We start from the raw sequence: 23,425 nt of genomic DNA, 5'->3' as shown, positions 1-23,425 counted from the left end.
AAATCCATAAAGACCCTGTCCTGGGGCTTCACTCCCTCGTGAAGTTGGGAGCGGAGAAGGAGGTTATCCGAGCGTACGGTCCGGTGCGTTGATGGCGACAGTACCCAACGAGCAAAACAGGACGCGAGGGGAGAGGCCAGGCGACTACGAAGTCTGTCCCAGCGTGGAGGCCGGCGTGGGTATGATGCAGGTGCGACTTTAGGCGAGGGGCGACTCCTGGCGGCGGGGCCAACCTGGGGGCGGGGCTCGAAGTGCGCGGAGAACCCCGGACAGAGGAGGGGCGGAGCCAGGCCGTCCGTGGAGGCGGGGTTATGGGCGGGGTGCTCCCCTGGGGCGTGGCTTAGAGGGCGGGGCGAACCCCAGGGCTGCGCGCCGCGGGGCGGGGCCGCGGGCGCCATTGCGCCGCTACCGGCTGGCGGTGGTTTCGTCAGGCGCGCGGGCCCACGCCTAGTCCCTCGGCCCTCCCCCAGCTCAGTTCTGCAGCCCGGTCCCGGCCAGGTCTCCGCCCTGTCCCCGCGGCGGCGCGCGCGGCACGTGGGGCGGGGTTCCGGGGATGAGGCGGCGGCGGCGCGCAGAGACGATGCTCCGCAGCTGAGGAGACGCGGCGCCCCGAGCGCGGCGCCACCCGCGGGATGGCTCAGCCGGTCGGCCCGGAGGGCGGCGAGGGGCCTCCGGACGCCGGGGCGGCCGCGGGCTCGCAGGACGCGCTGAGCCTGGAGGAGATCCTGCGGCTCTACAATCAGCCCATCAACGAGGAGCAGGCGTGGGCCGTGTGCTACCAGTGCTGCGGCTCCCTGCGCGCCGCGGACGCCGGCCGCCGCCAGCCCCGCCGCCGGGTGCGCTCGGCCGCGCAGATCCGCCTGTGGAGGGACGGCGCCGTCACCTTGGCGCCCGCCACCGGCGACGCGGGTGAGCAGTCCCCCCCGACCCCCTTCCCCCGCAGGAGGCCCGCCGCGGGCCCTTTCCCCGCCGCTCGCGACCCTCAGTCCCCAGCTCCGGACCCCGGACCCTTCTTCCTCGCGGCCCCCATTTCCCACGGTCCACGGAGGACCCTCACCCGGGCGCCGGCCCCACCAGGACCCTCCCCTACCCCAGCCTTCGGTCCTCCGACCTGGTTACTTCTCAGTCTCCCACTGGAGGACCTTGGCCGAGGCCCCGGGCCCTTCCCCCACCGCGGTCCCCCATCTCCCACGGAGGACCCCCGCCGCGCCCCGGGCCCTTCCCCCCAGCGCCCCCTCCCCCGCCCCGGGAGGCCGGGGACGCGGGCCAGGTCTGCGGCCGAGCGCCGCGGGAGTGGGTTGGTGCGTGGGCGAGGGTCTGGAGGCGGCCCCGGGAGGGGGCGTGGGTCTGAGGGTCAGTTTGCGGCCTGTCGAGGCGACCAGCCGGCGGCCGGCGGGGGAGGAGCGGGGTCGGTCGTGGGACGCGCGCTCGTGCGGCTCGCGGCCGAACCCAGGTGGGATGCGCTCGGCGCTGCCCAGGTTCGCCCGCACCTGGTCCCCGGCCGCTGCGCCTTCGCGGGAAGCTGTCAGCAGATCCTGGTTTTCAGAGATGGACAGCGATATTCCCTCGGTTGGAAATGTAAAGAAATCTGAGCCCTGAGGGGAATTCTGCTATTTGGGGAGAAATGAAGAGACTGGTTAAAAACAGACAAACAATATAATACGATTTCCCTGTACGTTAAAATTTATTGTAATGAAAAACAGGCTTGTAAAGTAAAAAGTTGACTGGATGTCAGATAGAATGGGTTTTACTTAGGTTATTATCTAATGTAAAGTAAAAAGTTGACTGGATGTCAGATAGAATGGGTTTTACTTAGGTTATTATCTAATGTAAGTTCTTTGGGATTATCACCTGCCCATCAGTGTATAGCTGCAGTTTACCCAAATATCTGTCAATGTTAAAGAGATTGGTAATATGTTTCTTCTATTAGTTTTTGTTTAATTCAGTCTTCTGAGGGACAAATATGTTAAAAACATTTAAAAAATCTACTCTTAGTTTTAGAAAGTTGATGGAAGTGTCAGAATGCTTAAAGTGAAAGATGTACTTCAGAATAGAGTTTTAATGAAAATTCTTATTGATTAGAATAGAGAACAGTCAAAAGAGTGTGTTATCAGTTCTGTCAATTCCAACAGAACATTTATTATTTATATTTGGTGTTGGGTAAACAGATTTTTAGAATTTTGTTTAAAGCCAGTCTTTTAATGATTGTTTTGAAATTATTTCAAACAAATTTTTAGTTTATTTGATGTGTCTATTGCTTTTAAACTTGGACAATATTAGTGGGAAATAGTTGCAGTTATAATTTATTTACAGTGTATTAATATGATATGAAAATGTACTTTTATAAAATACAGCAAAACCATGCCTGGAGATCCAAGATTTCAAGGGGAAAAGTGTTTGTGTGCAGCCTGCTTTTAGAAGTCGCATTAGTTGTGATGACTTCTAGAAAGAACAAACTTCTTTTTGTTTACATTATCCTTGAATTTAATCCCAGATTTCAAGTTGTGTTTGTGAACCTACCAGTAGTTTAGTTGTCAAAGATTGATGGATTCTGGTGGTAGGTTTTTAAAAAGTCATAACCTTGTGTTGAAATGATTTACATTTTATATCATTGGTATGAATGATGTATTGATCTCTTGGAATACATTCTGGCTCTCTGGAGAGAATGGCAAAGTTGTTTCCCACAGCAGCAGTATTGGACTTGTAATCTATCCTTTTCCTCCTCTGTTGTGGAGAGAGCCCCATCAAAGTTGCTGAAATGGTCTTCAGCTTTTTGGGTCAATTGATTGAAAATCTTGGGAAGTTCATACAAAAATATTGTTTATATTAGATAATTTCTTTCTTTCTAGTATTAAGAGTAGTTGTGTGGTGGTGGAAGGCACCATATCTTCTGAACGTTTACTCTTGATTCTTAAAAACGCTGTACAACTTGGTACTCTGCACCCTTGTATAAATTCTGTTTTTGAGGAGAAATGGTAATCATGAACTTCCATTCTAAGAAGCACTTTGTTTTTTGTTATAAGATGTTTAGCATAACTGTTGGCATTTGACAGCATTTGTATTTTCAGATGTTATCCATTGACTTACTTTCTAAATGCAGGTTGAGGAGTGATGTGCTCAAATTCATATTGGTAACTCTTTGAACCAAACCTGGTCTTTTAACCTCTAGCCTTTGTGGAAAGGAATAGGTTTGGTTTGATTTGGAATCATGATTCCTTCCATTTCTGGATGAGTGACCTTGAATAGTCCTTAATTTCCCTGAGTTCAACCTCTCATCTATAAAATGAGAATAGATCACTTTTCTCCCATGGGATGGAGGTTTAAGTGAGATGGTATGTGTAAAGTGCCCAATGCAAGGCTTGATAGGTAGCAACTACTCAGTAAAATTTAGTTCCCTGTCTCCCTGATCTTGTGGTCCTTTCACAGCACCATGGTGCTTCTGTATTTTTTTTACCCAGAATTGGGACACATGTCGAGTTTATGGATTCTCAGCCTATGCACTGACATTTTTGACTGAATAGCTCTTTGTTGTGGGCACTCTCCTTTGCCTGTGTAGGGTGTTGAGCATCATCCCTGGGGTCTATCCACCAGATGCTGGTCATCACCCGCCCCCTCTCCCAGCTGAAGTCTCCAGGCTTGGCCAGCTGTCCCTGGTTGAGAACCCCTGGTCTGGGAGATGACAGGTGTTATTTATGGGGAATCTTTCTGCTGGTCACTGTTCCCTCTGCCGTTGTTGAATAGTTGGTTCTTACTACTATCAGCAGTGTCACTCCATTTAGTTCCATAGAAAGAAATAGCACTTCCCATTCATTCTTGGTTTTGGAATTGAATGTGGTAGCAGTAATTGATTTTTAGTTCTTGTTTTCTTTTAATAGTATCAGCACATACAGAATATCCCCATTTGGGTTGAATTAAAAAGTTAGAAATGCATTGTAAGAGAAATAGAAAAATGTAGGAGGCATGGAAATGAAACCAATATTAGAAGAAAACAAGAATGGATAATTTTATTTAGCATTCAGATGTAACTTTAAGTCATTTACTAATGTGTCCATGATAGTAGCATGATATAGGGCTGAAGGAGATTAAAGAAGAAGGAAAAATTAGTTCTTTAGAGAATATTTTAAAAGGCAGAAAATGTGAATCAGGAACTTAAAATGGGTAGTATGTTTATGAAGTATTTCTGTGATGACAGGAGGGTGATTTGTTGGTTAGAATCAAGAGGGTATGTGATTTATCTTAGGTGGCTTACTTAAAATTTTAATTTTCCCCAGTGTTTATGTGTTTGTAGTCATAAAAAGACATTATTGCCTGGTATAAAAGTTTCTTATATACATGTTGATGAAGTTTTCATTCACATCGTTAATTCAGAAGTTAGACACTCACTCAGGCTCCTGATACACAATCTTCTATTTATCACCGGTGCACTTGACTGACCTTCAGACCAGTTTTAATATACCTGTTCTTTAGAGAGTAGTCATTGATAGGATTTAGTTTGTATTCCCGGCTCCGCTAGAGTAGAATGTGTTTTTCCTGTGATCCACAGGAGTTATTAACAGTAGTTCTAGAGCTGAGAACTGCTGTATGATCTTAGCAGCCCTGTGGACCTTAAATAGCCGTCTGATGAAAATATTTTTGATGTACATTTAGCTTTAGATGTATAAAGAACACTTTCAAAATTATGAGCACATCTTGGTTTAAAATAATGGTAAGATTGGTAATAGGTTTTTCCAGGAAGAACAGTGGAATGCATATTATTAAAGACATCTCTTGATGTAGGGGCCATTGGGGCTTTGTTTGGAATTTGAGACGAGATGTGATCAGTGAGGCTTCTTGGCAGGGTTCATGCCATTTGATGGGTATTGAATAATATCCTTTTTTAATTTAAAGAGAGACAGTAGTGAAAACATTAATTTTTGTCAAAGTAGTGAAAAGTAGTGAAAGGTCAAAGTAGTGAAAACATGTTTTTTTTTTTTTGAAAACATGTTTTAAAACATTAATTTTTTTTTTACTCTTCATATTTTTTCTTGAGTGTATGCATCCTTATTGTTAAATGAAAGGAATACTTGAGATGTATGTGCCCAGGGTAGAGGTCAGGGGTGAATGACAGTGTTATGGGTTGGTGAAATACCTTGTCATTTATATCAACAGATAAGAATTATTTTATTTGAGCAATATGTCCAGATATGTGGGCTTAATTCAATTTTAAAAACATGCGTTGAGTCCTTTCTGTGTGCATGCAGTGTTCAGGTTTCCATGGGTGATGTAAATGTAAATAGGTTTAGTCATTATAGAGGAGAAAATAGAACATAAATAGAGTGACCAGTTTGCCATGAAGCTAACACAGCGGAACTTGAAACCTGCTTCTCATACAGTCCCCTTCCAGGCCTCTGGAAGGGGTTTTAACTATGTGTTGAGATGATTGTTTGCAAGATTAAGATATTTTAGCTGTAATCAGTTAAGATTGCTGTCATCATTGGCTCCAGTTTACTTTCCAACAGCGAAAATCCCATAGACAGAGGAGCCTGGCAGGCTACATTCCATAGAGTCACAGAGTTTATCATAACTGAGCCCGCACACACACTCACAACCTTCCACTTGGGTCTTGTGAGAGTGGCCATAGACACTTTTGGAAGAGATTTTGGAATAATGAGAGCCCGCTGTGGCTCAGATTTAGGTAAAGAACCTGCCTTCAATGCAGGAGACCCGGGTTTGATCCTTAAGTCAGAAAAATCCCCTGGGAAAGAGAATGGCAACCCACTCCAGTATTCTTGCCTGGACAATTACATGGACAGAGGAACCTGCCAGGCTACAGTCCATGGGGTCGCAGAGAGTCGGACACCACTGAGCGACTAACATTAAGGTCTTGAAATAATTGGTTTGTGGTTTTGTATCTGTATTTCTGCCTCATGCAGAGGGTGGGCAAGTATTAGTCATATATAGATACTGGTTCGTAAGTAAGTTGGGACTCTGTGGGGAAGCTATTTGCTTTACTAAGAGTTTTTGGCTAAGTTTAGAAGGAAAAAAATCATTGACCTGCCAAAGACTGTGGGTTGATAAGAGACAGTGAGTTGCACTCTGCCTGTCTTGTCTGTAAACTCGAAATAACTTTCCTACTCGATTTCTGCACAATGGCAGCAGTTCCCATCCCACTTTTTCACAGTAGTGTCATTGAGTCCCGTGGTATTTCCCATTTGCTTCCTGTTGGCTAAGTAGAAAAAAGGAAACTTCCCTCTCCCAGATACAGTACTTGTTTAAAACTATGAGGATGATATCCCTGTTGCCAAATGTAATTTTTTAAAAGTAATTTTTAAAATGAGATAATTTTAGAAGAAAAGTTGCACAGATAGTGCAGAGGGTTATCCTGTGTGTCTCTTAACCCTGTTCCCTCCTTGTTAATATCTTATATTTCTGGGTACATTTGTGAAAACTAACCATCAGCATATTACTGTTAACTAAACTCCTGACTTCATTTGGATTTCCCTAGTTTTCCATTAGTGTCGTTTTTCTGTTCCACAGTCCCGCCCAGAACAGCTGAGTGCATTTAGTCATTATGGCTCACTAGTCTCTTCTGCTCTGTGGCTGTTTCTCAGACTTTCCTTGTTTCTCATGACCTTCACAGTTTTGAGGAGGGTTGGCTGGGGGTTTGGCAGAATATCCTTCTGTTTAGGTTTGCCTGATGTTTTCTTGACTGGACTGATGTTTTGCATTTGCGCAGAGAGTACTAGGAAGGGGCAGGGCTCCCCTTGTCACGTCGGACTTGGGCATGTGGTGTCTAGACAACACTTCTAGCAATGTGAATCTTGTTTGCCAGGCTTCTCCACTAACATTTTTACTGTTTTTGCCTCTTCTATACTTTATCCTTTGAGCTGCAATCACCGGGGTCTCCTTCTGAAGTGGTGAATATTTACTTAGTATTTTTTGAAATTCTTTTATAAGGAAGATTTGACTCTTCTCCCTGTTTGCTTATTTATTCTATCATTTATTAAGTCTGGAATCTTGTATATTTTATACTTTGTTACCTGTTACCGGGTTATTTCTTTTGTTGCTCAAATTGTTCCAACTGCGGCCATTGGAGATTCCTTCACGTTGGCTCCTGTGTCCCTCTATGCCCCTCTCTCTTGTGTTAAGCACTTTCTGCACTACACAGTGTTTCAGGGATTATCCTATATATTTTCTGCCCCAGCCCTGGAATTAGATGTATCTCCAAGGAGCTCAGGGGTGGGTGTCCCTGTTGCTACTGAGGTTGTTTTATTTTTAATACAGAAGAAGAATGAAGTGGTAAAAGGCTTCATTACTTTTGTTGTTCAGATTTCGTTAGATTTGAAAAGTATCTCTGTCTGGTACCTTGCCTTTACTGGCTTGCACCACTCTGCCTATATATTTATTCCTCTGTTCAGCGGTTGTTTACTAAACACCACAGAGCCAAGTTGAGTAGGAAGGTTCAGACAGTCTGCCCAAGCTGTTTATCATAAGTGAGCGATACCTGGGAGCTGAAGCCAGAGGAGCCTATATTGGGGTACAAACTTGGATGAACTGGAGCTGATGGGAGGTCAGTGAAATGTGGCCTGGGGTCGTCTGGATTAACTGAGATACTTGGATGCTCAAGAACTGGTTTGGGATAAATCTTGGGGACATTGGCCTCCCTCTTGGAAGTTCTTCTTGCATCTCTGGGCTAGAGGTGTCCCTGAAGCAGCAGCAGAACCATGTAGAGCGGTCACTGGTAACACAACTACCAGATGAAAGGTAGTTCCCTGTTTTGTGAACATGTGTCTTCATTACAGCTCTGAAGTGCAACATGCAGATAAAATGTACTCATCCTGATGTCTTAAACCAAACAAAAGAGGTGAAAACAAAGTATCATTGGGCAAATGGTTTTTGGTGTTGTCTACATACTTTACACCATTACATGGGATCTTGATTACTTAGAGATTAGAAAAATACTGATATGTATAAATAGTAGTACAAGTTTATTAGGAAAGGTAGTAATGTTTTCCCTACTTCTAACTTCTATGTAATTATTTTTGAGTGGCAGTATAATAAGGTCAGGACTAGACAAGATTTTTTTTTTTTGCATGGCTTTTGAGTTTATTCAACTTATCTGGTCCGGACTTTGCTGTTCTCAGGGCAATATCTAACTGGGATTCTATTGATTTTAAATAGACATACTGTTTTGCTGCTTGCACTGTCCTCATCATACAAAGTAATACATCAAGGAAATGTTATACCAGATTTTTATGCAATTTGAGCAGGTTTCACCTAGGTGCTCAACAGTTCAAAGCCGTTTTTTATTTTAGTGATGATAGGCTGATAATCAGAATCTCTTAAAGACTCTTTGGTATGTGTTGTGTCTATTTGAAAATAATTAAACCATTGACCACTTCTCTCCTGTCTAAAAATTTAATTTGACATTTCCTCCTCAAAACTTCTTCCCTTTTTTTTTTTTTTGGAAGTTCAGTATACATACAGAAAAGTGCACAAATCATTAACGACACAGTCTTATAAATACTAACCTGATTAAGAACAAAAGAATATTACCAGTAGCCATCCACATTTAATCAGTGTCTTAGTTTATCACCATACCTTGGACTTGCTTGCTTGTGAACTCTATTTGTGTGGAATCTTACATTTTGTGATGTGTGTGTGTGTGGCTGGCTGGCTGCTTTTGTTCAACATCTTGTTAGACAAAATTATTTGTTGTTGCATGTTGCTTTATATTGTTTTTATTGCTATATAGTATTCAGTTGTATGAAAATACCAAAGTTGATTTACCCGTTCTGTTGCTGATAGACGTATGAATTGTTTGGAGTTTTTGGCCATTTCAAATAGGATTGCTGTGAACTCTTCTGAATATCCATGTGTACTTCTGTTAGGTGTGTTATTTAGTAGACTTGCTGGGTTGTTGCATGTATCTCTTGAGTTTTAGTAGATGTGCCCAAGCAGTTTTACAAAGTGCTGGTTTGTGTTTACCTTTCTTACTTGCAGTGTGTCTGTTGCTCTGCATCCACCCTAATACTTGGAAATGTGGTTAACAAGTGAGAAGTGTAGCTATTCGGGTTGTACATATTTTTTAAAGTACTTTGGCCACCTCATGTGAAGAGTTGACTCATTGAAAAAGACTCTGATGCTGGAAGGGATTGGGGGCAGGAGGAGAAGGGGACGACAGAGGATGAGATGGCTGGATGGCATCACTGACTTGATGGACATGAGTTTGAGTGAACTCCGGGAGTTGGTGATGGACAGGGAGGCCTGGTGTGCTGCAATTCATGGGGTCGCAAAGAGTCAGACACGACTGAGCGACTGAAGTGAACTGAATGGTTTTAAGTTTCATTTATCTGATGGCTAGTCAGGTTGAGTGCCTTTTTATGTTTATTTTTCATAAGGATGAAAAGGAACTTCTGTGAAGTTCCTGTTCAGGTCTTTTGACTGTTTTTCTGTTATTATTATTTTTTAATATTTGGTCTCACCCACCTCTCTGCATGTGAAACTTAGTTCCCCAATCAGAAGTTGAGCCTGCATTCACTGTTCCTCTGGAAGCCAGAGTCTTAACCACTGGACTGCCAGGGAAGTCCCAGGTTTTTTTCATATATATATATAAAAGTTACGATTGTAACTAACTTACTGGGATTAATTATATTCACAGTGTTTTACAACCATCACCACCATCTGTTTCCAAAATTTTTCATCACCCAAACTGAAACTGTAACCATTAAACAATAATTGCCCATTGTTCCCTTTCTAAGCCTCTGGTAACTGCTGATCTACTTATGTTACGTTTTTTGTCTCTTCTTATTTTCACATGTTCTGATTTTTGTATACTCTGGATTTGAGCCATTTGCCAGCTATGTGTACCTTCTCCAGCTCTGTGACTTTCCATTTCACCTTGTTAGTGTTGTGTTTTGATGAATAGAAGTTTTTCACTGTTTCTGACATCACTCTCCTAGAAGTTTTGGTATATCGTCACATTTTATTATTAAGTTCAAGTATTTTTCCAATTTTCATTGTAATTTCTACTTTGATCCATGGATTATTATGTCAATTTTTACTATTGAGACTGTATTTTTAGGTGCATAAAATTTAGAGATGTGATAACTTCTAGATAGATTGATTTGTTTGTCTGTGTGTTTATAGTTAACGTGTGTACAGTTACATTGGCTTTCTTTGACTAAAATTTTACTCAGTATGTTCCTTTTCCATAATTTCACTATCAGTTTTTAATGTTCTTACATTTAAGGTGTGTCTTTTACAAGGAGGATATAGTTTGGATTTGTTTTTTATCTGATGTAACTCATATGTAATTTAAGTTGGATTGTGTATTTTATTTACATTTAATATAAATACTGATTTTTAAAATCAGTAATTTTCTTTATTTGGCCTCACCATTCGGCCTGCGGGATTGTAGTTCTCTGAAGTAAAAGCAATCTATAGATTCAGTGCAATCCCTATCAAGCTATCAATGGTATTTTTCAAAGAACTAGAACAAATAATTTCACAATTTGTATGGAAATTAAAAAAACCTCAAATAGCCAAAGCAGTCTTGAGAAAGAAGAATGGAACTGGAGGAATCAACCTGCCTGACTTTAGGCTGTACTACACAGTCATAGTCATCAGGGCGGTATGGTACTGGCACAAAGACAGAAACATAGATCAATGGAACAAAATAGAAAGCCCAGAGATAAATCCACGCACCTATGGACACCTTTTCTTTGACAAAGGAGGCAAGAATATACAATGGAGAAAAGACAATCTCTTTAACAAGTGGTGCTGGGAAAATGGTCAACCACTTGTAAAAGAATGAAACTAGAACACTTTCTAACACCGCACACAAAAATAAACTCAAAATGGATTAAAGATCTAAACATAAGACCAGAAACTATAAACCTCCTAGAGGAAAACATAGGCAAAACACTTTCTGACGTAAATCATAGCAGGATCCTCTGTGACCCACCTCCCAGAGTAATGGAAATAAAAGCAAAAATAAACAAATGGGACCTAATTAAACTTAAAAGCTTTTGCACAACGAAGGAAACTATAAGCAAGGTGAAAAGACAGCCTTCAGAATGGGAGAAAATAATAGCAAATGAAGCAACTGACAAAGAATTAATCTCAAAAATATGCAAGCAACTCCTGCAGCTCAATTCCAGAAAAATAAGTGACCAATCAAAAAATGGGCCAAAGAACTAAACAGACATTTCTCCAAAAGAGACATACAGATGGCTAACAAACACATGAAAAGATGCTCAATATCAACCATTATCAAAGAAATGCAAATCAAAAGCACAATGAGGTACTATCTCACACCGGTCAGAATGGCTGCCATCAAAAAGTCTACAAACAATAAATGCTGGAGAGGGTGCGGAGGAAAAGGAACCCTCTTACACTGTTGGTGGGAATGCAAACTAGTATAGCCATTGTGGAGAACAGTGTGGAGATTCCTTAAAAAACTGGAAATAGAAGTGCCATATGACCCAGCAATCCCACTGCTGGGCATACACTCCAAGGAAAACAGAATTGAAAGAGACGTGTACCCCAGTGTTCATCACAGCACTGTTTACAATAGTCAGGACATGGAAGCAACCTAGATGTCCATTGGCAGACGAATGGATAAGAAAGTTGTGGTACATATACACAATGGAATATTACTCAGCTGTTTAAAAGAATACATTTGAATCAGTTCTAATGAGGTGGATGAAACTGGAGCCTATTATACAGAGCGAAGTAAGTCAGAAAAACACCAGTACAGTATATGAATGCATGTGTATGGAATTTAGAAAGATGGTAGTGATGACCCTATATGTGAGACAGCAACAGAGACACAGATGTAAAGAACAAACTTTTGGACTCTGTGGGAGAAGGTGAGGGTGGGATGATTTGAGAGAATAGCAATGAAACGTGTATATTACCATGTATGAAATAGATCGCCAGTCCAGGTTTGATGCACGAGACAGGATGCTTGGGGCTGGTGCACTGGGATAACCCTGAGGGATGGGATGGGGAGGGAGGGTCAGGATGGGGAACACATGTACACCCATGGCTGATTCATGTCAATGTATGGCAAAAACCACCACAATATTGTAAGTTAATTAGCCTCCAATTAAAATTAATTAAAAAAATAAAGTGAGTGAAAGTTGCTCACTCGTGTCCAACTCTTTGCGACCCTATGGACTATGTAGTCCACGAAATTCTCCAGGCCAGAATACTGGAGTGGGTAGCCTTTCCCTTCTCCAGGGGATCTTCTCAATCCAGGGATCGAACCCAGGTTTCCCATGTTGTAGGCAGATTCTTTACCAGCTGAGCCACATGTGAAGCCCAAGAATACGGGAATGGGTAGCCTATCCCTTTGCCAGCGGATCTTCCCGACCCTGGAACTGAACCCGGGACTCCTGCGTTGTAGGTGGATTCTTTACCAATTGAGCTATCAGGGAAACCGTATAGTTCTCTGATTAGGGATCAAACCGAGGCCCCTTTTAGTGGCATTAGTGTAAATATAATGAGGATTTGACTAGTGTCAAGTATATGGAAAGGCTGTATCCCTAATAATAATAAGATTTAGTGGTCCATATTTAGCTTCTGAAAACTGACTCTTAGATCTTTTTATACTACTTGTGCTAGAGCACTTTTTAAAGAAATTGAGTCACTTTTTCCCCCTTGTATTTCCCATTTTCTCTGCTGACTAATCTAATTGGAAGCCAAATTCCTATCTAGTATACTCCCTTAGTAGTTTATATTTGTGAGAGATATAGATATATATGGAAATATATGATGAGTAGTGGTAGAATGCCAGTGACAGTCCCCATAGGTTGTCTGGTCCTTGCTTTGCCGTATCTTCCTGGATTTTAGTGAAATAGCATGTTAGAGGAATCTCCATTAATGTCTTCATGTATTCGTTTCACCAGTACTTGGGTGTCTTCTAAGTGTACTGGACTAAATGTTGAAGATACAGAGGGAAAGGAAGTGCACTCATACCTTCAAGAAGGTCACAGGAGCATAAATGAACACTTACAGTCCAATGATTCCAAATAGTAGAGACATACAGAAAGCTGTCTGAGTCCAGGGAGAGAGGGACTGACTCTGCTGGTGTGACATCAGGGAGGTATCACAGGGGAGCTCTGTTGATAGGGTCTGGAAGGATGAGCAGTGGGATCATAGGAGAAGAGCATGCTCAGCAGAAGCAGCAGTCAGCACAGAGACTTAGAAACGTGGGAGAACTGTCAGAGAGCAGTAGTACACGAATTGTGGTATGGCACGTGTGTGACACCCACGTCCCCATACCAAAAGCAGGCGCTGTGTAATCATTCACCACATTTTTGCTGCTAAATTTATAAGTATCTCCAGTTCGCAGCAGGGTGCTTCAGGCAGTCACTGCCAATTGTTTGGAGTTGGCACATGAGACTGAACCTGTCTGTCCTCTCTGCAGTGGGCGTCCACTGTGCCTGGAGCGTCGGATGTGTGTGGGAAGGGTGGACGAGGAGATCAGCTAGAAAGGTATGTGGGAGGGCTGAGGTGATGAAGGCCTTTTTGTGCCTCGCGACTGAGTTTGTATTTATAGTCTGTATAGGTGGTGGATAGCTATAGAAGCATTTTAAGCAGGAAAATGATGTAAGCAGACTCCTCTGGGAAGATAAGCTTTGTAGAAGATGGATTGAACTGAGTAAGCTGAGGGCAGAGACACCACTGGGCATTTCATACTATCATTAGGTCTTAGTAGCCTCTAAGTTGGAGAAGGCAATGGCACCCGACTCCAGTGCTCTTGCCTGGAAAATCCCATGGATGGGGAGCCTGGTGGGCTGCAGTCCATGGGGTCGCTAAGTGTCGGACACGACTGAGCGACTTCTCTTTCACTTTTCGCTTTCATGCATTGGAGAAGGAAATGGCAACCCTCTCCAGTGTTCTTGCCTTGAGAATCCCAGGGATGGGGGAGCCTGGTGGGCTGCCATCTATGGGGTTGCACAGAATCGGATACTACTGAAGTGACTTAGCAGCAACAGCAGCAGCCTCTAAGTTACCAAACCAGTTAGGAGTGTTATGGCTGTTCAGACCAAAGGTAATGGAATAGGGAGAAAGAGTCTGAGGGTGATTTAAGAAATAGAATGGCACATGGCTGTTTAGTTTTTGACGTGTCAGTGGGAAGAAGGAAGGAATCTTGGGAGGCTCTCAGGCTTACTGCCTGGGTGCTTATGGGGTGGGGAGGGTGGGATGGACAGGAAGGGGTGGGAAGATGATGACTTAACTCTTGCTGGAAACTAAGTTGGTCCAGAAAAAATATTTTTCTTATGGCGTCATGTTGATTCCTATCAAGTTCCTTAGCTCTTCGGAAAGGTTGCAAATCAACTGTTTAATGTCACATGGTATTGTGGTAAGAACATAAAGAGTTGCCTGTAGAAGATGTGATTTGATTCTTGGTCTAGAGACTATCACTTAGTTCTAACCTCAGGCAGTCTGTATCACCCCTCTGACTCTATTTCTTTGTCTGTAAAGGGGATATAATATCCAGCCCTTCTTACAAAATTGTTAGGAGAATCAAATGAGGAAATTTATGTAAGGGTATTTTGTCAACACATATATTGCACATATATTTTAACTGAGTCATTTCTTCCCTTTATAAAAAGATGAATGTTTCAAGATACTTTGATTCCAGGTTGATAAAGAACTACTAAAACAGTCTTAAGTAAATATATATATTTGGAGTCCATAAAGTGATTCTTGAGTTTGAAAAAAATCTGGTGGTGTTTTTCATATTGTAATTAGATCTTAGTTGCCTTAGGTCTTGCACTAGGGTTTTAGTATAGATTATAAGGGTCTGAGAAGAGTTTAGCAGAATGTCAGAGAAAGTTAGTGTTTGACCACCATGTATACTAGCTTTAAATTGAAAAATCATGTAATATTCTTGAACTTAGCTTTCTTTCACTTTATCACTTTCTAACTTGATAGTCACTTATTCATATTTTAGCCTCTTTAAATCCTTGGGAGAGTATTGGGGAGCTTATTTACATTAATAGTAAAAAAGAATGTAAATACAACTTTTTGCCCTGAACTGTTGGAACCAATTTCATTTGAGAACTGTTAAGACATAGTTTCGATGAAACAGTTGATTCATTCTGTTGTCTGAGGTATATAAAATTAAGTTATATTGGTGGGAAATGATGAAAATCTGTTTAAAAATTTTATAATGATAGTTGCTCCCTAACTCTGACCTCCTTTTACGATTAAGAATCGTTTTGATTCTATTTGCATTTGAAGAACTTAGTATGTTACTCATAAAATACTCATAAAAGTGTATATATATAGTAAAATTTAAATAGTGAGATGTTTGCCGAGGTAGTTTTCATAGTGTAAATCAGATATTCTCAGTCCCAATAGAGGACAGGTAACTCACTGGGGCAGATGATCTGGATGGCAGTTTAGGTTATATCTAAAGGAGGTGCCTCTTGGCTGGGAGAGTCTCGGCCTTGAGCAGAGGCCACCGTGGGGAGGAGACTCTTAGGAGACTATGTTGATAGGAAGCATGAGAACATTTGGGATTAACACTTGCCAGTTGACTTCGTTTTATGATTTGCTGTCAATTTTGATTCCCCTCCATGTTCTCCTTGTTCGTGAAGAAAGTGGTATAGTGCTGTGAGGTCTCATGAAATTTAGACAGTTACTGTCTGGATTAATGTCACAAGGGGAATTTTTGTAACCCCAATCCACACTGTACATAAAAAGAACCACAACTCTGGTCATCTCATCCCAGCACAGGAGTGTCAGAAGTGTGGCCTCCGCAGGGCCCATCCCTTCTATGCCAGTGGAAATATCATTGAGTGGTCCCGGGCTCCTACTTGCGGTCCCCCTCGGAACTCGCCTGGAGGCAGCATGCTGAACAGCCACTACCCTTCAGCTAGAATCTGCACAGAAGGGAAGCCTCTGTGCTACGCAGACTTTGAGTATTGCCAAATTACGTGAAGTAGACGAAGATAATTTTTGACTTTTGTTGAAAATATGCTGAAATGGAAGTAATTATTTTCAGTGGAAAATACTTGTCATTTAATGATACTTGTTCTATGAGATAATATAAAGTTTAGTTAATTAAGGTTGGTAAGTAGAAAGAAAAAAATAACACTCTTGATAGTTAGCAAAGCATATTATTAGACCTTTCATTTCAGAACAGGCTGTTACATTTGGTTCCTCTGGTGCCACAGAATAGGTTGGGGGGGTTTGGTGGTGGAGCGGGAACAGACATTGGAGTGTTAGCTCTGTGAGGCCGTCAGCTGGTCTTACTCACTGGTGAGCCTGCAGAGCCAGCAGTATCATTGTAGACTCTAAGGTATATAAATCAGACTGATGAACATTCCCTGTAGGGTAGATGTAGGGGTCCTGGGCTGGAGAGGAGTGAGTAAGGAGGGGAGGGAAAGAAGTTGAGATAAATGTGTATTTGAACTTAGGATGATGAGATTTAAGATGTGTATACTGGGAAAATTAAGTTTTTTACTATCCAGTGTAAATTTATGCTATTTACTCTTTTTGTTAAAACATTTTCATAAATGGTTCTCCTTTAAAATAACTATGTTTTAACCACCCAAGTTAACAGAAATATATAAGTATACATGCTCTCTGGTATTATGTCTCAGTGATGAGAAAATATTGATGTTTGTACGGCAAAATATTATTCAGTCTGGTTATTCTTTAGTTGATCTTCTGTTGGGAGAATTGCTAAATTAATTATAGTGTTGTGTCTATATATTATACAAAAACTACTGTTATATGTTAAATAAGAATTTAAAACATTTCTGCCTTAATTGAAATGATCACTGTACCTTTAAGCTGGAAATGTATTTGGGGAAGACACCGAGAGTCTTTTAAAGACTTTTCTTAAAAGTGTTTTAAATGGTAGCTTTTAAATGCCTATAAAGTAAAGAAAGCAAGAAAAAGTATTTTGTTTTGCTTTCTTTATATATGTGTAATATGTTTTATATTTTATTACAATTAAGCGTGTTCTTTCCATCTTTTTCTTGATTATTCTCTTATGAAACTTTTTTAAACTTAAATCTCTGAGCAGGAACTTCTAGAATATTTGGTCACACTAGAACCTTTTTGTGGCACAGATTTTCACAGACTTAATGAAGCTGTAGTCAGAATAACTCAGATTTTTTTTTTTTGTCAGTGATTTAAAGAAATACCCCAAATCCTCTGAAAAATAACTTTTTGTATTTTTATTACAGGTAAAGTGGAATATTCACATTGTACAGAAACTGAGGTAAGAGAAATATTAAAATATTTCTTAGTAATAACCCAGCTTTACACTTCTGTTTACACTACCTTGAGTTACTGAAATACCTCTCTGTGGGTTTTGGTCTTCTGATAAGGATGTGTTGAGAACAGGTATATATTTATTATATTTAGGAAGAGTAAAATGTAAAGAAAAATCAGTTAATCATGTCCATATATTTAAAATGTCAAGGTATGTTATAAAGATAAGCTTTATCATAATTTAAAATTTTTCCTGTGTTGTTTGTGAAATGGGGTTAAGATTCAGAGCCCTTAACAAGAAATAGGGTAAGTTTTTTAAATAATCTGATCTAGTGTGTCATATAAATCATTAAAATGTGTCTGACTCCTGTGGAGTCGCTTTGGAGTGGGAAAAAATAGGGACTTAGGAAGTCATTCAGTAACATTACTGATGAATTAAATGCTTTGTCTTTGTATAAAAGTATGTTTATTATTTTTTAAATAATTTAAAATTCAGTTTGTGAAATTTAAGGGATTTCCATGTGGCTCCATATGTCCCTTGCAGAAATTTCCATACTAACGCTGAAGTATGAGGGCAGCATCAATGATTTATGTATATGTGGAGGTATTTTCTGTCTGGAGCTGTTACAGCATTACATGTGGAGTTTTAGGTCTTATGTTACCTAATTAAGAATTTAAGATGTCATTTTTCTAATTTTATAATGCATCTACAGGTTGATGTAAATTTTATTAAATTTTTTTTGTTATTTTAAGTAAGATGCAAGCTTCCCAGGGAATTATATTGTATAACAAGCAAAAATAATTTATTTTTTGCATTCAGAAGTTATTCAACTTGTTTTATATTTTCTATTAAACTTTAGAAGTAGACATAGTTTCTTCCAGGTTAGCAGAAAAAATATGCAAGAACTTAGTATTTTTGTTTTCTGACAGCTTTTTAAAAAAAAATTATTTTGTTTATTTTATTTTTGGCTGTGCTGAGTCTTCACTGCTGTGTGCTAGGGCTTTCTCTAGGTCCGGTGAGCAGGGGCTACTCTCTGGTTGTAGTCGTGGGCATTTCATTGTGGTGACTTATATGATTGTGGAGCACGGACTCTTGGGCTCAGTAGCTGTGGTGCTTGGGCTTAGTTGCCCTGCAGCATGTGGAATCTTCCTGGACAAGGAATCCAATCTGTGTCCTCTGCATTGGCAGGCGGATTCTTTTTTTTTTTTTCTTTTTTAAATTTTAAAATCTTTAATTCTTACATGCGTTCCCAAACATGAACCCCCCTCCCACCTCCCTCCCCATAACATCTCTCTGGGTCATCCCCATGCACCAGCCCCAAGCATGCTGTATCCTGCGTCAGACATAGACTGGCGATTCAATTCTTACATGATAGTATACATGTTAGAATGCCATTCTCCCAAATCATCCCACCCTCTCCCTCTCCCTCTGAGTCCAAAAGTCCGTTATACACAGCTGTGTCTTTTTTCCTGTCTTGCATACAGGGTTGTCATTGCCATCTTCCTAAATTCCATATATATGTGTTAGTATACTGTATTGGTGTTTTTCTTTCTGGCTTACTTCACTCTGTATAATCGGCTCCAGTTTCATCCATCTCATCAGAACTGATTCAAATGAATTCTTTTTAATGGCTGAGTAATACTCCATTGTGTATATGTACCACAGCTTTCTTATCCATTGCTCTGCTGATGGACATCTAGGTTGTTTCCATGTCCTGGCTATTATAAACAGTGCTGCGATGAACATTGGGGTACATGTGTCTCTTTCAATTCTGGTTTCCTCGGTGTGTATGCCCAGCAGTGGGATTGCTGGGTCATAAGGTAGTTCTATTTGCAATTTTTTAAGGAATCTCCACACTGTTTTCCATAGTGGCTGTACTAGTTTGCATTCCCACCAACAGTGTAGGAGGGTTCCCTTTTCTCCACACCCCCTCCAGCATTTATTGCTTGCAGATTTTTGGATCGCAGCCATTCTGACTGGTGTGAAGTGGTACCTCATTGTGGTTTTGATTTGCATTTCTCTAATAATGAGTGATGTTGAGCATCTTTTCATGTGTTTGTTAGCCATCCGTATGTCTTCTTTGGAGAAATGTCTATTTAGTTCTTTGGCCCATTTTTTGATTGGGTCGTTTATTTTTCTGGAACTGAGCTGCATAAGTTGCTTGTATATTTTTGAGATTAGTTGTTTGTCAGTTGCTTCATTTGCTATTATTTTCTCCCATTCAGAAGGCTGTCTTTTCACCTTGCTTATATTTTCCTTTGTTGTGCAGAAGCTTTTAATTTTAATTAGATCCCATTTGTTTATTTTTGCTTTCATTTCCAGAATTCTGGGAGGTGGATCATAGAGGATCCTGCTGTGATTTATGTCTGAGAGTGTTTTGCCTATGTTCTCCTCTAGGAGTTTTATAGTTTCTGGTCTTACATTTAGATCTTTAATCCATTTTGAGTTTATTTTTGTGTGCAGTGTTAGAAAGTGATCTAGTTTCATTCTTTTACAAGTGGTTGACCAGTTTTCCCAGCACTACTTGTTAAAGAGATTGTCTTTACTCCATTGTATATTCTTGCCTCCTTTGTCAAAGATAAGGTGTCCATATGTGTGTGGCTTTATCTCTGGGCTTTCTATTTTGTTCCATTGATCTATATGTCTGTCTTTGTGCCAGTACCGTACTGTCTTGATGACTGTGGCTTTGTAGTAGAACCTGAAGTCAGGCAAGTTGATTCCTCCAGTTCCATTCTTCTTTCTCAAGATTGCTTTTGGCTATTCGAGGTTTTTTGTATTTCCATACAAATCTTGAAATTATTTGTTCTAGCTCTGTGAAAAATGTGGCTGGTAGCTTGATAGGGATTGCATTGAATTTGTAAATTGCTTTGGGTAGTATACTCATTTTCACTATATTGATTCTTCCGCTCCATGAACATGGTATATTTCTCCATCTATTAGTGTCCTCTTTGATTTCTTTCATCAGTGTTTTATAGTTTTCTATATATAGGTCTTTAGTTTCTTTAGGTAGATATATTCCTAAGTATTTTATTCTTTTCGTTGCAATGGTGAGGCAGGCGGATTCTTAACTGCTGAACAGGGAAGCCTTATTGTGACAATTTTTGATGTATTGTTCAATGTGATATAAAGGAGTGGGATATGATTTGAGTAAAAAAATAAAAGTTCTGTCTGTGGTTTCTGATTTGCATCTTTCTAGCTATGTAATTTTGAGCAACTAATTCTTTTTCTCTCATAATTTTGGCTTTCTTATTAAATGTTAAAGATAGTTTCTGTTAATCTCATGGGTTGTGAAATTTCAAAGAGATTATATAGGTGAAAATGTTTTATAAACTCTGAAGGCACTGTTACTGATATCAAATTGATACAAATATAATCAGCATTGGTCTGCATTTAGGTAATGAAATGTGCCGACTGTACATACAAGGCATAGTCATAAGTCTCATTATGTTTTGTTGCCATAAAATTAACATAGTTGTAACTTTTTGTTTCGCACTTGTTTGTGTAAGAATGTCACTCTGTCACCTCCTACCTGATAGCTATGTCCTTTGATCCATAACTTATCATCAAAAGAATTGAAATCTAAACAGAACTCTTTTTCAGAACTTCTTTTTTTTTTGGGTCTAACTATTTGAAGAGGGAATATCATAGGAAAATGAGAAGTTTGGTCTGATAGTTTACAAAGTGAGTTTGGACCATGTTTTACAGTAACAGTGGTTTTTACCTCTAGGGAAGATATTGAGGTTTGGATGGTGATATATCTTTATTACTTAGATTTTTTTGAAGTGACAAAGTCTCTTTGTATTACTTTGGTAATTAAAATAATAAAAAGGAGAGGCAGTAGGAGGAGTGGGAACTTAAAAAAAAAAACTTTAGTGAAGAAGGAGAGTTTAAGTAGGGAGTTTCGTTTTCTAGGTTGGGGAAGATTGTCCATTTGGTGCTGGTAATGGTAGTCTTCCCAGTGGCTCAGATGGTAAAGAGTCTTAAGTGCAATGTGGGAGATCCAAGTTCGATCCCCTGGGTCAGGAAGATCCCCTGGAGAAGAGAATGGCAACCCACTGCAATATTCTTGCCTGGAAAATCCTATGGACCAAGGAGTCTGGCAGACCCCAATCCATGGGGTTGCAAAGAGTTGGACACAACTGAGCAACTAACATACACAGTGGTAGTAAGGGCTTCCCTTGTGCCTCAGTGGTAAAGATCCCCCTGAAGGAGGAAATGGCAGCCCATTCTAGTATTCTTGCTGGGATAATCCTATGGACAGAGGAGCCTGGTGGATTGCAGTCCATGGCGGTCACAAAGAGTCAGACATGACTGAGTGACTGAGCATGCATGCATGCATGCATGCAGTGGTAGTAAAGGGGAAGAGAGAGTGAGAAAGAAGTTGGGAGAGAGAGAAGGGGAAAGAGAGAGGGAGTGGGAAGAGGTGGAGAGGGAGAGATCCAAGGGAGAGTGGATGCCTGCCAACACCAGAAGTGGTTGCAGCTAGAGGTGGCCGGGCCAGAGCGGTAGTTCTCCAAGGACAGTGGGGTTCTCCAAGGCTCTGGGTGGGGGTGGGTTCTGACACCCTTTTGTGATCAGATTATCTTCAAAGTATTACTGAGACATTATTTGTCCTTTTATTCTGTCATGAGTGTACAGTGGTGCTTTCAGAGGCTTCATGGCTGCACGACCCTGACTGTCCTATCGGAGTGGCTGCAGAAGAGCAGATGTAGCTGGATTTTATTAAGCATCACCTTCAGGAGTTTTGCAAAAATATGAAACAGTACCACCCCTTTCACTATTTTATTGACTTTTTTTTTTTTTTTGCCACCCTGAGTGGCATGTGGGATCTTAGTTCCCCTACCAGGGACCAAATCTGAGTCTCCTGCATTGAAAGCTCAGAGTCTTAACAACTGAACCACTCGGGAAGTCTATTTTTTTGGGAAAATTTTTAGCATTTCTTTCTATAAAAATGTTACATGTATTAACATATTTAATAGCATTATTTTTCTTTAATCATTTTATTAAAAAATTTTATTGGAGTGTAGTTTTACAATGTTGTGTTAATTTCTGCTCTACAGCAATATTATTTTTGAACAATTTAATTTGAACAATTCAATAAAAAAAACTTTCAGTTTTAATTTGTGATACAGTAAATATTTGATTATAGTTCATACACACAGAAGCTCCTTGGATTCCCTGGTAATTTTTGAAAGTAAAAGGGCCCCAAACTTAACCAGTTAGAGTTGGGCTGGGTCTGGAGAGCAGAGGGACTTCTTCCTGAGAAATGGAGTTGAGGTTCGGGAGAGGTGAAACCAGAGCCCTGAGCTGGGTTGGTAGAAAGCGAGGATGTGCATGAAGCCAAAATTTTTTACTTTAATAAGCAATTTAACTTTTTCTTACACTGTTGTTTCTATTTTTTTGAAGATATAATTTATATACAGAAGAATTTAAACTTTTAGTTGAAATTCTTTACGTTTTGACAAATACCGTCACTACAGTCAAGTCTCATCACCCCCTAGGGTCCCCTCACTCCTCTTTGTTGTCTTCCCCCCATCCCCAACCCCCCAATAACCACTAATCTGTATTCTGTCACTTTGGTTTTGGGGAGGACCTGTAATGTACATAGTGTGTTACCTGCCTTGGCCTCCTCTCTGGGAGTGGTCATTTATAAACTATCACATGACTGACCTGTAGTTGGAATTTTCCTGTCAAGGAAAGTGGTTCCAATTCACAGTTTAGGAAAACTTTCACTCCTAGTTTACAGGTTTTTCCTTCTGCCATTACTTAAATACTCTTGTGGGTGATACTCTTACATTTGAAGAAAAGGCTAAGCACTTAAAAATACTAAAACATAAAAGATTGGAATTTCCAGGTATCTTGAGACTTTTTCCTTGTTTTTAGCTTTCTAAATTTCATTCCATTCTGTCTTCTATTAACTATAGTTAATTATGTAGCACTCAGAGTCCCTTTCCCTTTAGCAGGCAAGAAGGTTGAATGAGTAACCAGAACAGAACAGTAACCTGTTCTCCTTGATGGATTTGCTGTATTTTCTGTGAAATTGGTTAAAGCATTATATGAAATTACATAACTTCTTTCGATCCTTTAATCTTGATAGAGCTAGTTTGTAAAAATCATAGCATAGCAGAAAATGTAAGCTTCCCTGAGGGGAAGTATGGAAAAGATTTATATTCCTATCTTAGAAATAAAGTTCATATTTAT

General features: G+C 40.4%; 1 protein-coding gene across 3 annotated transcripts in view; it reads left to right on the top strand.

Annotated features, from left to right (window-relative positions):
* The first annotated feature begins 361 nt into the window (after positions 1-361).
* SPIRE1 (spire type actin nucleation factor 1) overlaps positions 362-23,425 on the top strand; it is a 142,026-nt gene continuing 118,962 nt past the window's right edge. Inside the window, exons 1-2 of one of the 3 annotated variants that reach the window (XM_069569033.1) lie at positions 362-909; positions 17,196-17,230. In XM_069569033.1, the coding sequence (XP_069425134.1) occupies positions 633-909; positions 17,196-17,230 (312 nt within the window). In that variant the 5' untranslated portion in view covers positions 362-632. The remainder of the gene's footprint in view (positions 910-17,195; positions 17,231-23,425) is intronic. The other 2 variants (XM_069569032.1, XM_069569034.1) reach the window with 2 other exon arrangements.

Source organism: Ovis canadensis, chromosome 23, assembly GCF_042477335.2.
Source record: "Ovis canadensis isolate MfBH-ARS-UI-01 breed Bighorn chromosome 23, ARS-UI_OviCan_v2, whole genome shotgun sequence".
NCBI lineage: Eukaryota > Metazoa > Chordata > Mammalia > Artiodactyla > Bovidae > Ovis > Ovis canadensis.
The sequence above is the reverse complement of the archived record's forward strand: the minus strand, read 5'-3'. Positions and strand labels throughout refer to the sequence as shown.